Source organism: Alosa alosa, chromosome 5 (genome assembly GCF_017589495.1).
Source record: "Alosa alosa isolate M-15738 ecotype Scorff River chromosome 5, AALO_Geno_1.1, whole genome shotgun sequence".
NCBI classification, from domain to species: Eukaryota; Metazoa; Chordata; class Actinopteri; order Clupeiformes; family Clupeidae; genus Alosa; species Alosa alosa.
Genome location: NC_063193.1, coordinates 34,594,755 through 34,610,806, shown reverse-complemented (window position 1 = coordinate 34,610,806; position 16,052 = coordinate 34,594,755). Strand labels below are relative to the sequence as shown.

Genomic DNA, 16,052 nt, shown 5'->3' with positions numbered 1-16,052 from the left:
GTGTTGACCTCTGCGGCCCCTGCATGCATCTTTCAGCTGGGCCCTCATGTTTTGAATGTTAACAAGCACAAAAGCATCTTGTGAGATCACGCATCATCCATAACAACCACAGCTCATCCTGCCGCATAGAAAACAGCTCGCACCCATTCAGCATCCCAATGTGCTGTCTCCAGGCCATCCGCTCCAAAGAGGAGTTTTTCACATGCAGGTGCAGCGGGGAGAGAAGAGAAGTAACTCTCTGTTCTGCGCCGATAAAAATCGGAACGATTTATACTGATGTGTCAGGCCTAGAAAAGGCCTGTGTGAACATCAAGACTGCATCCATAAAGAGTGTGTGAACATCAAGACTGCATCCATAAAGACTGTGTGAACATCAAGACTGCATCCATAAAGAGTGGATGTTGGGGAGGAGATTAGTGCCGGTTCTAGGCCGGTTTTAGACCAGAGCCTGCCTCTGCTCCGAGCACTCTGATGTCTGATGGCTCTTTATGGCGTTGGGAAGCTTGTGATGTTTATCATCTGAGGCGGCGAGTGGAGGCGCTCATTGTCCGTTTCATCATAGTCAGCTCAGGTGCACATTGTGGACTTTTTTTCTTTATTCATTTTTTATCGTCTTGATTGAGTCTGATTTCTATTGTGCATTTATCAAAGTCTGCGATGAGGGCTCTGAGTCTTTTAATCTGCAAATCCACACACACACACACACACACACAGGGGCATACACACACACACACACACACACAGACAGAGACAGAGAGAGAGGGGCATATTCACAGAGAAACAAAGACAAATGTTTGTACGCACTCTCTCTCTCTGGACACACACACACTCATACACACACACACACTTGAACTGGAGTTTTGCAGCCAATTTTGCCATCTGACAAATGATCTACCACACATACGTATATCTTAGAAGTTGTTTCTGAGTTGAAGCCAAAGAAATGTCTGTTGGAAACTTAGACTTAGAAGTTTTTTTCCAATTTTATGTATTCCCTAAAGTGTCATAATTCTGGGCTCCCCCCAAGTAGCACTCATCTGGCTATTTCACTTGATTCAGTAGCATTCATTTGGCTATTTCACAGCAGCACTCATTTGGCTAGGTCACTTGATTCAGTAGTACTCATTTGGCTATTTTATGTTTCTTTAAGTCCATCTGGTCCACTCGGTCCTGTGTGTTTCACTGTACCTCAGTGAGCATCTACAGTACATGGTATGACTGTTACAAACTGAACTGCTGACTGGAGACAGACAAAAAATGAACAGGCACCAACACAGGCTTGGGTGAAATGAGCAGAGACTCGTTTATTGGTAACAGGTGATGCTTAAGTAGAAGTCACAAGACCTGGCCTCAATTAAGGTTGTCAATTTGAGAGCACACAGATAGTTAAGGTCCTCAACGAGCATCAATCAACACCACTTGTTCTCATATTCACAACAAAAACAAAAACAAAAGACATTTCAAGGAAAAACAAAAACATGGCAAAGAACTGCAAAAATCACATTTTGGTTCGGCAGTCACGCACACAGAACCCTAGAAAAGGCAGTCACGCACACAGAACCCTAGAAAAGGCAGTCACGCACACAGACACCTAGAAAAGGCAGTCACGCACACAGAAACCTAGAAAAGGCAGTCACCCACACAGAAACCTAGAAAAGGCAGTCACGCAAACAGAAACCTAGAAAAGACAGTCACGTAAACAGACACCTAGAAAAGGCAAGAAGCTAGCTGGTTTTGTCATTAGGTCAGCAACCATTTTATCTGTTGGGCAATACTCCAAAAACACTTCACCATTATTTACAGTAGATCTTACAAAATGATATTTGATATCAATGTGTTTGCATCTCTGCCGACTAACAGGATTCTTTGCCAACGCAATTGTCCCCTGGTTATCTTCGTAAATTACAGGTACATCATAATGACTGTCAAGATGTTTGAGCATTTGAGACAGGTACAAACATTCTTGTGTAGTGGAAGCTAATGCCATGTACTCAGCCTCACATGTTGATAGCGCTACAGTTGGTTGCTTTTTGGTCTTCCAAGAAATCAAAGGTCCATTCTTACATAAGCTAACACAATAACCAGATGTACTACATCGGTCAATTGCATCACCTGCCCAATCTGCATCACTGTTAGCCACCAACTGTAACCCATCATCACCTTTCCTGTAACACAGCATCTTGTCAATTGTACCCTTTAGGTATTTCAGTACATGTTTTACAGTAGTCCACTGCTCTTCTGTTGGCGCACTGAAATATTGTGAAAGTTTGCTCACAACATAACTCAAATCCGGTCTAGTGCGTGAACTTAGATAGATTAGGCTACCCACTGCTTCTCTATATTTCCTGGGGTCACTCATCTTTTCATCACAATCACTCACAAGGTGTCGATCTGGGTTTACAGTCTTGCATGTCAAACCTTTCCAGCAATTTACCAACATAACTCTGCTGTGACATAGTCACAACTCCATCACACTGGTCAATTGTGATACCCAGAAAATTCTTCAGTCGGCCCAAATCTTTCATCTGGAATTTTTCAGTAAGCATTTCCTTGACAGTTTTCATTGCTCTCTCATCACTGGCAGCAATAACCAAATCAACCCAAATCAATATTCTCACTCTCTCATCACTGGCAGCAATAACCAAATCAACCCAAATCAATATTCTCACTCTCTCATCACTGGCAGCAGTAACCAAATCAACCCAAATCAATATTCTCACTCTCTCATCACTGGCAGCAATAACCAAATCAACCCAAATCAATATTCTCACTCTCTCATCACTGGCAGCAGTAACCAAATCAACCCAAATCAATATTCTCACTCTCTCATCACTGGCAGCAATAACCAAATCAACCCAAATCAATATTCTCACTCTCTCATCACTGGCAGCAGTAACCAAATCAACCCAAATCAATATTCTCACTCTCTCATCACTGGCAGCAATAACCAAATCAACCCAAATCAATATTCTCACTCTCTCATCACTGGCAGCAGTAACCAAATCAACCCAAATCAATATTCTCACTCTCTCATCACTGGCAGCAATAACCAAATCAACCCAAATCAATATTCTCACTCTCTCATCACTGGCAGCAGTAACCAAATCAACCCAAATCAATATTCTCATTCTCTCATCACTGGCAGCAGTAACCAAATCAACCCAAATCAATATTCTCACTCTCGTGTTCGGTTTCTCTTTTGTAAACACAATTATCAGCTGGGTTTTGTTCAAAGTTGTTTTCACAAAGATAATCATGTAACATTCTGTTCCAGTTTCGTCCTGATTGCTTTAACCCATACAATGATTTCTCCAGTTTACACACCATTTTCTCATTTGTCTGAGTTTTTACGTCATAGCCTTCTGGCTGTTCCATGTAAATTTCATAATCAATCGGTGCATGTAGGTAGGCAGTTTTAACATCCATCTGATGGAGTATAAAATCTTCCTGAGCAGCTTTCTGCATTAACACTCTCACACTCGTAAGGTTAGCAGTAGGAGAAAAGGTTTCTCTATAATCTACACCCATCTCTTGACTGTACCCTTTAGCAACATACCGGGCCTTGTACTTGTCAGATCCATCAGCATTGGTTTTGATAGCATACACCCCAGGTAAAGTGGTCAGAGTAAATGTGTTGTTATCCTTCAATGATTTCATCTCCTCATCCATTGCATCAACCCACTCTTTTGAGTTGGATGAAGTCACAGCTTCTCTGAATGTCTGGGGTACATTCCATACCATCTTATAGCAATAATCAATGCTGATCTGTGCATGATCACTCCACTCACTATAAAAATCTGGCCTCCTATCTCTAACAGGGTACCTCCTCTCTGTACTCAAAGTGTCTGGAGAATGTGGTTCTGCTTTCACCACAGGTGGCGGTGGACTTGTCTGGCTACTCTCTGGGATGTCAAGCAATTTGGGTTTGTCTGGGTCAGGTCTGTTTGTGCTGTACTGCACACCAACATCATCGTCATCAGTCATGTCATCGGTCGTCTGTCCCTCAACATTGGACATAAACCTCACCAGTCTGTGCTTCGTCACTTTCCTGTTGTCAGGATTGTAGACCATATAGGCTGGGCTGTTCTTATCATCAGTGCCGGCCCGAGCCTTTTGGGGGCCCTAAGCAGAATTTGATTTGGGGGCCCCCTCCCACAATGCAGAGTCACCTGTGCTTGGCGATAATTGACAACTTCACACTATAGTGTCATATTATAAATTAATACAGTGAGGTTATGTATTAATACAGTGACTGATTATGAACTACTGTCCCCCTGGACACAGATGCATAAGGACTCGGTAAGCTCATTCAGTAATCCATCCTTGCTGACATGCCAAAGATTTTTTGGGGCTCCGCTCTACACTTCTGGCCCCATGTGCTTGGTAAACCAATGTATTAGTTGTTATTTACACCAACCCTGTCACCTTTTAATCTTAGAGGGTACTAAAATCACAGATTTATTTGAAACATTCATATTCAAAGTGAAGCACTAAGGGTGGTTTACTGAAGTTGAATTGACAAATAACAAAATACAACAGCATTTGTATTTGTTGTAAACAAGTACATCCGTTTAATGACTTGTTTTTCAACAGATTTGCAGAACAAATCCGCAAATGTGCATTAAATGATCAATCTTCAACTACAAAATAAAACCAAAATAGACAAACATTAATAATAATGACAAAAATAAAATGTCCCAAAGAATAGATACTTATTCCTACTTCGTTCCTGGCTTTCAGGTATCTGCAGCTCTGCAGTGGATGAACCTGCAATGATTAAATAAATACATAAATAAATAAAACAAAAACTATGTTAAATGTGTCATGTCATATTAACAGGCTATGTAACCATTTGCCATCAAGAAAACCTCACCTTCTGTGTCATCAGCCATGGAGGCAGACACTTGATGAGGTAGAGTTAAGTAGTGGTAGAGATGTGCTCCAAAGTACTTCAACAGGTCTCTGAAAAAAAAAAAAATATTGCATAAGTGCATATTTGATCGAGCAGAATGAGTTTATTTTGCTATCATTACTTACACTCATCAACAAGCAATTCCACATGTAACAATTCATATTCTATTGGCAAATGAGGCATAATTGCCGTATAGTGAACGCTTAACATGGTGATCTACTGCAGCCTAAATATTAGGGTAGCACCGCTACATCACTTGCCACTATCTTAATCAAATGTAAGTTTATTTCCATCACAGAAGTCTCCCCACCCAACATGGTATATTTTCTCAAACACTACCATCTCTCTCCAAAGATCTTAGAGCAGAGCGCACGTACTGTTCCATCTTTGCCTATGAAGCTGGAACGTTACCGATGCCCAGAGTCGCGCTAGTCAGTGGGTTGGGACTGGGAGCCTGGGCTTAGCCTGCTGTTGCTATCAGACTTACCACTATGTCACATATTATAGAACAGTTATAAACTATCAACACTTTCAGGTGCGAAATCAGAAACAATCCCTCTGTGGTAAATTTGCCTTCAGCTCCGTTTTCATGTAGCTACTGTAGTGCTAATGTCCACTTCAGTCAGCTAGCTAACTTTAATTTACGACATAAGCCCACCTATGGCTAGGGTACATGCTTGATTGAACATCCAAAACAATACCAATATCCTTGACATCTGAAATACACCTAGATAAATATATATTAATGGGAGACATTTCTCTGTTGATGGCAGGGATTTAGCTCTGGTGATGGCTTATATTAGATCATGACAGCTAGCTAGCTACCTCAAGCACAAAACATACTGTAAATAATCATGCAAACATACCTGTCTCTTGCTCGTTTTTCTCTTCTGTCATTTTCTTCTTTCTGTTTTCGGCACCAGAGGGATACGTCCTTTTTTGTGACTTGTTTTAACATCTCACCGTCTCTTCCGATTTTTGAACTTGATGCAGTGTCTGCACGAATTGTCTATGCACCCGAGGTGTCTAGTTTATGCGCGTGACTCAAAGGCTGGCAGACACAGTAGAGGTAGGCAGACATATTGATCATGAAATCAGAATTTTCTTGTTTTGAATTATTAATTGTTTCATTTATTCATTCATTGATGTCACTTGTTTATGTTATTTATTATGTAAAAAAAAGAGAAAGAAACTCGATTGCCGCTTAGTTTGCTTATGCCTCGGGCCGGCCCTGCTTATCATAACCCACGAAGATGCCTTTGTCAGACCTTGAGTCTAGCTTCTTCCCGTCCTGCCTATTTCTGCATCCTGGACACATTTGGTCTCCTTCCTGTTAGCATGAAGTAAGGTGTCTGTCTGGTGTGGTTGTTGAAACATCTATTTCTCACCACTGCTGCTGTCTGAACTGCATATGGCCATAACTCCTTCTGTAACTGGCTTTCCAAGAGCATGCATCTAGCCATGTCAAACAGCGTTCTCCAGTTGCGCTCAGCAGTACCATTCTGGTGTGGTGAGTATGGTGCTGATGTTTCATGTCTAATTCTGTTTTGGCGAACTAGTGTTTGGTAACCCTGTCCAGTAAACTCAGATCTGATCCATTGTCAGATCTGATGCATGCAACCTTCCCGTATGGGGCTATATCAGCTAGAAACCTTTGTGTTGCATCCACTGTATCATTTTTATTTTTCAGGAAGTACACAAACACAGCACTGGAATAATCATCAGTAAAGGAAAGTGTGTACCTATACCCACCTTTGTCTTCAGGTGCAGCTGTGCGCATCCCTTCTGTGTTCTCATAGCTGCGCAACTTTGTCTTGAAATCAGCAAAACTGAGAGTCTCATCGCTTTGAGTCACGAAAATCGAGAATGGCTTGAAAGATTCTGGCAGCCCCTTCAGAACCATGGCAACTAACAGTCCATCACTTAAGACCTCTCCAGCATTCCTCAGTGCAGTGATTGAGGTCTCTGCACGCATGATATAATCAGTCACACTCTCAGTGCTCAACTTTTGCAGGGAAGGAAGTTGTGTGTACGGACTGACGGTGCAGGGCTTACCCTTGCCAGCATAATAGTCTCTCAGGATTTGAAGTGCTTCACGTCCATCATCTGCAGCCTCTCGCATGACCAGGGACAAACTTTTGTCATCGAGAAACTGGATCAGTTCAGCATATGCTTCTGCATTCTTTGCAGCATCTTCAGCCAGTGCAGCTGCATTCGCACCCTCAGCAGGCCCATGCAAAATTGTGTTCTTCAACTTTTGAATATAAAGATAGCCCAAAAACTTTGTCTCCCACAGTTCATAGTTCTTCTCATCTCCGTCGAACACCAGACGAGACCAACGAGAACTTGTCCTTTCACTCATTGTGCCAATGCTGAGACAAATTCAAACTACTATAAACTTAAGCGCAGTGCAGCGCATTCTGGGCCCATAACCTGTTACAAACGGAACTGAACTGCTGACTGGAGACTCGTTTATTCTTCTTCTTCTTCTGTTGAGTTTTATGGCAGTTTACAATCAGGTGTATTACCGCCATCTGCTGGACTGAGGTGCAGTTCATTTTGGGTTTTTTAAAGAAACACAATAAATCATAAAATAAACAAAATAAAATGAAATAAAAATAAAATATAGGAAAACAAAAATAATCAAACAAACAAAACAAAAAGTTCTAAATCCTACTTGTTAACTGCGTGTCTTTGATAAATGACATTATGGAGCTATTTATGCTTCCTATGCTCTGCCAACAATGCTTCCCAGGAGACTTTCTTAGCTGTAGTAACTAACCGCCATTTTAATTGTTTCTCTTTCCCTAGAAAATCTTGTACACCTTAAAAGGACATGCTCCACATCTCTCTCTCTCCACAAACCTCACAATTCCCAGTTGGATGTTTCTTAATGATAAATAAATTGCTGTTTAAACCTGTGTGACCTATTCGTAATCTGTTAAACCAAACCTCCTCCTGTCTATTTGTGTAACTATTCCTTTTCCTTGATATTTCTTGTTTCAATTTGTATAAATGTCTACCCCTTCTCTCCTTATCCCACTCAGATTGCCACATTGCATTCACTTTTTGTTTGATTATTACCTTCATCTCTGACTTACTGAGTGGAATGTTTATTTGAATTTCCTCTTCTTTTGTTGCTTCTTTTGCAAGTTTATCAGCTTGTTCATTCCCTTCTACTCCTTTGTGTGCGGGGACCCATACAAACTGCACTGTTCTTCCCTGTTGATTAATTATAAACACCATTTGATTAATTTCATTCAGGAGGTCCTGTCTGCATGCTGATTCACCATTCTGAATAGATGTTAGTGATGACAGAGTCAGAGCAGATAACCGCTTTAGGGAGCCTAGCCTCTTCTAGCCATTGCAATGCAATGATAATGGCTGCCATTTCAGCAGCAAAGATAGATATATGATCAGTAGTTCGCTTTTTGATATACATCTCAGATTCAGGAATATACACCCCAATTCCAGTCTTACCCTCAGAATCCCTTGATGCGTCTGTATATATTTTTGCAGTGTTGTAACACATAATCTCTGTGATGCATTATGTCCTTTTAAATTGACCCAATAAGCCATACACAATTTCAGGCGCCTGAGGTTTAATGGCATTTCTTCTGTCTCTACTTGTAGCGCTGGTACAGGGGATGTTCTAAACGCCCCACTACATATTCTTAGACTTTTAGCCTGCATTCTGTCCAGTTCTTTGATTTGTGTCTTTGATGCAGATTGGTACACAATACATCCATAATCAAATACTGATCTAATCAGAGCAATATAAACTCTTTTAAGGGACGTTCCTGAAGCTCCCCAGTTGTACCCTGCTAAACATTTCAATACATTATTTCCCTTTTTGCATTTCTCCAACATTTTTTGGATATGTTTATGTTATCAACCTTGTTAATAGCTAGCTGCATCTTAGCTGTAATGTTTTCAATATTGCGCCCTCTTATCCACAAAGCTCCATCATCAGCATATAATGCTCTGTTTATTCTCATATCTTCTATTGATTCAAATATATCATTAATCATTATGTTGAAAAACACTGGACTGCACACACTGCCCTGAGGTGTCCCATTTTCTATAGAATATGTCTTGGAAAAATTAACCCCAACTCTGACTTCAATTGTTCTGTCTTTTAAAAAGTCCCTAATCCAATGACTCATTTATTGGTAACAGGTGATGCTTAAGTAGAAGTCACATGACCTGGCCTCAATTAAGGTTGTCAATTTGAGAGCACACAGATAGTTAAGGTCCTCAACGAGCATCAATCAACAATGACCATGTGTGCATGTATGCATGAGTGTGTGTGTGTGTGTGTGTGTGTGTGTGTGTGTGTGTGTGTGTGTGTGTGTGTGTGTAAGCGCGCGTACATGTCTGTCTGTGTGTGTTTTATGTGAGTGTGTGTGTCAAGCCCGTAGCCATGATGTCAACATTGGGGAGGACCAAATCTGTGGTGCGGTGTGAATTTCAATAACAGAATTTCAATTCACATTTCCTGCCATCCAAAAATATTATTAAAATCACAAACAAGTCATTAGTTAAGTCAGTCAATTAGGATATACCAAACTTTTGACGGACATATGCACGGATGGATTATGAACCTCTGGGCATAGATGCAAAAAAAACCTCCCCTGTTAAGATAGGGGCGCCCGGGGGCATACTTCCCCGGAAGACTTAAAAAAAATGAGCCTTTATATTATGAAGACTTGTGAGTTTTGTGGAAATAGAAGAGAAGGGTGGAGAAGCAACTTCACACAGTCTTGGGCTTCAGGGCCCCCTGAGCTCTTGGGCCCAGTAGGCCCATTCAATAATCCATCCCTGGATATAGACCTGTGGTATGACTCCATTTGTCTCCAAAATGTATATTTTAAAAGAAAATACAAACTAGAGTATCTTTGATAACCTCTATATTACACTGAATGCTTACTCATAGGTTTGGACCTGTAGCCCAATCATATTTTGTATTTTAATTTTATTATTCTGGCAGCTAATCACACAATTTTAAGGTAGTTTGAAAGGGATGGGATTCTGACTCACCTCAAGTTACCCTATGCATTATAGGCTGGTTTCTGACAGAAATTACGTTTTGTGTTAACATGTAGAAACACAGCCTTTATTTGGTGAATGGAGGTGGAAATTCCTTTCTTTGGTTATTGTCCGCGATTCACATGAACTGTAGGCTATCACCGCCATTGTAAAAGTTGTTTTCACCTTTTGTGCCATCGCCACATTTGAGTGCTACGTTTTGCCTGCATGGATGCGCGATTGAGCGCGCATCTAAATGTAACATGCAAGATGACACAACCATTTCTAAGAGGTTTATAAACTGGTTAATTTCTGACATTACTACTAGCATATGAATGCATTATTTATGTTGTAAGACATGTGAAAGAAATGAATGACACAGGCACGCACAAATTCAAATAAAAGGACACTTTTGCTTTTTCACTTTCGCTATAATTGTGAGAAAATAGGCTACAATATGGAATTGCTTAAAGTTCCCTTTGAGTCTGATCAGCTTAAAAAATGAATGGGGTTTCCTTAGACAGTGCTACACCTTTCCACCAAGTTTTGTGAGAATTGTACCGGTATCTTTTGCGATATTAGACAGCCCGCAGCAGGGTTGCAGGAAGCTTTTGATAGCGACGCCTCAAGCGATAAAAAAACTAAAACCTCCAGTGTAGGCTACTCTCTCTGAAACCATCAACAGGTCACTAATTTGTGCGTTATTTACGTTTGATTGCATTTCAGATGGCGGGACGTGTTGGTTTCCTGTAGTAGCCTTTAGCGTTTTTTTCTTTCTTTATTTTTCTATGTCCGAATATTGGGGGGGGGGGACATTTTGGTCCCGTCTGAATATTGGGGGGGACCCCCCAAAATCTATGGTGACTACGGCCGTGGTGTGTGTGTGTGTGTGTAAGCACGCGCACATGTCTGTGTGTGTGTGTTTTATGTGAGTGTGTGTGTGTGTGTGTGTGTGAACGTGCACGTGTCTGTGTGTGTGTGTGTGTGTGTGTGTGTGTTTTATGTGAGTGTGTGTGTGTGTGTGTGTGTGTGTGTGTGTGTGTGTGTGTGAACATGCACATGTCTGTGTGTGTGTGTGTGTGTGACCTTCCACTCATCAGTATTTTGTCCATCCTACCCATTCACCCCAGGACCAATGTGACTCAGACTTTGCAGGGCTGAAACATCGTTACTATTCCGCAGTCAGATCACACACACACACACACACACACACACACACAGTCAGACCCCAACCCAACCCAGCAGCAGCAGCAAGAACTCTAATCTAACCACCGCTCAGACCACTCGCTTGCTCTCCGCTCTCTCTGCTCCCTCTCCCTCTCTCTGCTCCCTCTCTCTCTGCTCTCTCTCTCTGCTCTCTCTCTCTGCTCTCTCTCTCTCTCTGCTCCCTCTCTCTCTGCTCTCTCTCTCTGCTCTCTCTCTCTCTGCTCTCTCTCTCTCTGCTCCCTCTCTCTGCTCTCTCTCTCTCTCTAGGTTCTCCCTCTCTCTCTCTGCTCTCTCTCTCTCTCTCTGCTCCCTCTCTCTCTCTCTGCTCTCTCTCTCTCTCTCTCTCTCTCTAGGTTCTCCCTCTTTCTCTCCCTCTCTCTCTCTCTGCTCCCTCTCTCTCTCTCTAGGTTCTCCCTCTCTTTTTTCTCTCTCTCTTCTCACTCTCGCCCTCTCTCTCTGCTCCCCTTCCCTCTCTCTCTCTCTTTTCTCTCTGTCTCTCTCTCCCTTTCTGTTTGGCCCTGTGCTGGATGAGGAATGCCTCCATGACGCTCGTCTGTTACTGAGGACTGAGGAATGAGGACCAGAGAGAGAAGAGTGGCCACAGCACACACACACACACACACACCCACACACACACACACACACACACACACATGCATATCAGCCGTTCATACATACAAATGTGGTTGTCTATCTTGACAACCGTGTCCTGATAGACAGCCACCCACAGATACACACAGACACACACTCAAAGATATCCTCACACACACTCTTAAATACTCACACACACACAGACAGATACTTGCACACACACACACACACACACACACAGATATACACACATACACGTGCTCACACACACACACACTCGCACACACTCTTACAGGCTCACACATACACAGACAGATACTCTCACACACACACACAGGTAGTCACACACACAGAGCTATACACACATGCACATGCTCACACACACACAGACTCTCACACACACAGACAGATACGCACACACACACACACGCTCTCTTACAGACTCTCACACACACAGACAGATCCGTGCACACACACACACTCATCACCATGTGATCGCTTCTTGTCCTCCACAACTCTGACAGCCTGCTGATTTATGTTCTGTCACAGTGAGGAGATGTTGCCATGATGAGAACACACACACACACACACACACACACACACACACACACAGTGTAGAAATGACCCTCCTCAGGGATGCCCAGATCTAAGGTTGAGTAGGGTTGGCGGCAGTGGAGATATCAGATGAGACCCACACCAGCACCAGCTCCAGATTCTACACCAGCACCAGCTCCTACACCAGCACCAGCTCCAGATTCTACACCAGCACCAGCTCCAGCTCCTACACCAGCTCCTACACCAGCACCAGCTCCTACACCAGCACCAGCTCCAGATTCTACACCAGCACCAGCTCCAGCACCAGCTCCAGCACCAGCACCAGCTCCTACACCAGCACCAGCACCAGCTCCTACACCAGCTCCTACACCAGCACCAGCACCAGCTCCAGCACCAGCTCCTACACCAGTAATTCAGCACCCAGCTCCTACACCCAGCACCAGCTCCTACACCAGCACCAGCACCAGCTCCTACACCAGCACCTACACCAGCACCAGCTCCTACACCAGCACCAGCTCCTACACCAGCTCCTACACCAGCACCAGCTCCTACACCAGCACCAGCTCCAGCACCAGCTCCTACACCAGCACCAGCTCCAGCACCAGCTCCTACACCAGCACCAGCTCCTACACCAGCACCAGCTCCTACACCAGCTCCAGCACCAGCTCCTACACCAGCACCAGCACCAGCTCCTACACCAGCACCAGCACCAGCTCCTACACCAGCACCAGCTCCTACACCAGCTCCTACACCAGCACCAGCTCCAGATCCTACACCAGCACCAGCTCCTACACCAGCTCCTACACCAGCACCAGCACCAGCTCCTACACCAGCTCCTACACCAGCACCAGCACCAGCTCCTACACCAGCTCCTACACCAGCACCAGCACCAGCTCCTACACCAGCACCAGCTCCTACACCAGCTCCTACACCAGCACCAGCTCCAGATCCTACACCAGCACCAGCACCAGATTCTACACCAGCACCAGCTCCTACACCAACTCCAGCACCAGCTCCTACACCAGCACCAGCTCCTACACCAGCACCAGCACCAGCTCCTACACCAGCACCAGCACCAGATCCAGATCTGATCAGGGCCTCTGAGGCCAATGTTTTCACCAGCGTGCCAACGTTTACACAAACAGTCTATAGAGGTAGATCTTTGTGAACATAAAGGGGATTTGACATGTAATGCTAACACATTTAAATTAACACATTTGTAATGCTAACACATTTAAATTAACACATTTGTAATGCTAACACATTTAAATTAACACATTTTAACACGTTTGTTAATGTGTTTGAAATGGAATTAATAAATTGTTTCAAAGAAAACAAGTTTGCTGTGAACGTTTACCCCTGTTCAGGTTGCACTCCTTTGTAATTGGACATCAAACCTGGTCATCAGGTCCACCTGTCTGGCTAATTCCTTGGTTAGCAGGTCCACCTGGGTCTGGGTCAGCCTGGCCCCTTCACCTGCCCTCTCACCTGCCCCCTTCTCCTCTCCCTGCTAAGGGATTGCCCTGATGGAATGCCCCAAGGGGGCAATTAAAGTTAATACCCCCGAGATGGTGATGTAGTCACTCCAGCGGCCGGAGAAGGCAGAACTCAGAGCAGTGTCAGTAATGTCAGTGATTCTCCCCTCTCTCTCCTGGTATCAGTGATTCAGCTCCTCTCTCCCTCCTGGTGTCAGTGATTCAGCCCTCTCTCCAGGCTGCCAGTGATCCAGCCACCCCCCCCCCTGGTGTCAGTGGATTCAGCCCCTCTCTCCTGGTGTCAGTGATTCAGCCCCCTCTCCTCCTGGTGTCAGCGTGATTCAGGCCCCTCCCTCCTGGTGTCAGTGATTCAGCCCTCTCTCTCCTGGTATCAGTGATTCAGCCCTCTCCCTCCTGGTGTCAGTGATTCAGCCCTCTCCCCTGGTGTCAGTGATTCAGCCCTCTCTCTCCTGGTATCAGTGATTCAGCCCTCTCTCTCCTGGTGTCAGTGATTCAGCCCTCTCCCTCCTGGTGTCAGTGATTCAGCCCTCTCCCCTGGTGTCAGTGATTCAGCCCTCTCCCTCCTGGTGTCAGTGATTCTCCCCTCTCTCTCCTGGTATCAGTGATTCAGCCCTCTCCCTCCTGGTGTCAGTGATTCAGCCCTCTCTCTCCAGGCGTCAGTGATTCAGCCCTCTCTCTCCTGGTATCAGTGATTCAGCCCTCTCCCCTGGTGTCAGTGATTCAGCCCTCTCCCCTGGTGTCAGTGATTCAGCCCTCTCCCCTGGTGTCAGTGATTCAGCCCTCTCCCTCCTGGTGTCAGTGATTCAGCCCTCTCTCTCCAGGCGTCAGTGATTCAGCCCTCTCTCTCCAGGCGTCAGTGATTCAGCCCTCTCCCCTGGTGTCAGTGATTCAGCCCTCTCTCTCCAGGCGTCAGTGATTCAGCCCTCTCCCCTGGTGTCAGTGATTCAGCCCTCTCCCTCCTGGTGTCAGTGATTCAGCCCTCTCCCCTGGTGTCAGTGATTCAGCCCTCTCTCTCCTGGTATCAGTGATTCAGCCCTCTCCCCTGGTGTCAGTGATTCAGCCCTCTCTCTCCTGGTGTCAGTGATTCAGCCCTCTCCCCTGGTGTCAGTGATTCAGCCCTCTCCCCTGGTGTCAGTGATTCAGCCCTCTCCCCTGGTGTCAGTGATTCAGCCCTCTCCCCTGGTGTCAGTGATTCAGCCCTCTCCCCTGGTGTCAGTGATTCAGCCCTCTCCCCTGGTGTCAGTGATTCAGCCCTCTCCCCTGGTGTCAGTGATTCAGCCCTCTCTCTCCAGGCGTCAGTGATTCAGCCCTCTCCCCTGGTGTCAGTGATTCAGCCCTCTCCCCTGGTGTCAGTGATTCAGCCCTCTCTCTCCTGGTATCAGTGATTCAGCCCTCTCCCCTGGTGTCAGTGATTCAGCCCTCTCCCCTGGTGTCAGTGATTCAGCCCTCTCTCTCCTGGTATCAGTGATTCAGCCCTCTCCCTCCTGGTGTCAGTGATTCAGCCCTCTCCCCTGGTGTCAGTGATTCAGCCCTCTCCCCTGGTGTCAGTGATTCAGCCCTCTCCCCTGGTGTCAGTGATTCAGCCCTCTCCCTCCTGGTGTCAGTGATTCAGCCCTCTCTCTCCTGGTATCAGTGATTCAGCCCTCTCCCTCCTGGTGTCAGTGATTCAGCCCTCTCCCCTGGTGTCAGTGATTCAGCCCTCTCTCTCCTGGTATCAGTGATTCAGCCCTCTCTCTCCTGGTATCAGTGATTCAGCCCTCTCCCCTGGTGTCAGTGATTCAGCCCTCTCCCCTGGTGTCAGTGATTCAGCCCTCTCTCTCCTGGTATCAGTGATTCAGCCCTCTCCCCTGGTGTCAGTGATTCAGCCCTCTCCCTCCTGGTGTCAGTGATTCAGCCCTCTCTCTCCTGGTATCAGTGATTCAGCCCTCTCTCTCCTGGTATCAGTGATTCAGCCCTCTCCCCTGGTGTCAGTGATTCCATTAAACCCCTCCCATGCCGGTGACAGAGAGATGGTACAGTACAGGCAGACGTTTTCATTGGCCTACGTAGGTGTGCTGGCCAGAACCAGACCCCTCCATATGGAGCCCAGAACCAGCCCCTCCATATGGAGCCCAGAACCAGACCCCTCCATATGGAGCCCAGAACCAGCCCCCTCCATATGGAGCCCAGAACCAGCCCCCTCCATGCCATGAGTGCCACAAGAGAAGGAGTGGGGGCAGTGGTGTAAATGTGACAGTGGGGGCAGTGGTGTAAATGTGGGGGCA

General features: G+C 45.3%; 1 protein-coding gene across 1 annotated transcript; it reads left to right on the top strand.

Moving 5' to 3' along the window:
• Positions 1–9,613: 9,613 nt before the first annotated feature.
• On the top strand, positions 9,614–13,396 carry LOC125295310 (uncharacterized protein DDB_G0271670-like). Its single transcript, XM_048244576.1, has 3 exons — positions 9,614–9,623; positions 12,398–12,682; positions 12,717–13,396. The coding sequence occupies exons 1-3, from the start codon at positions 9,614–9,616 to the stop codon at positions 13,394–13,396; spliced, it is 975 nt and encodes a 324-aa protein (XP_048100533.1).
• The last annotated feature ends 2,656 nt before the right edge of the window (positions 13,397–16,052 follow it).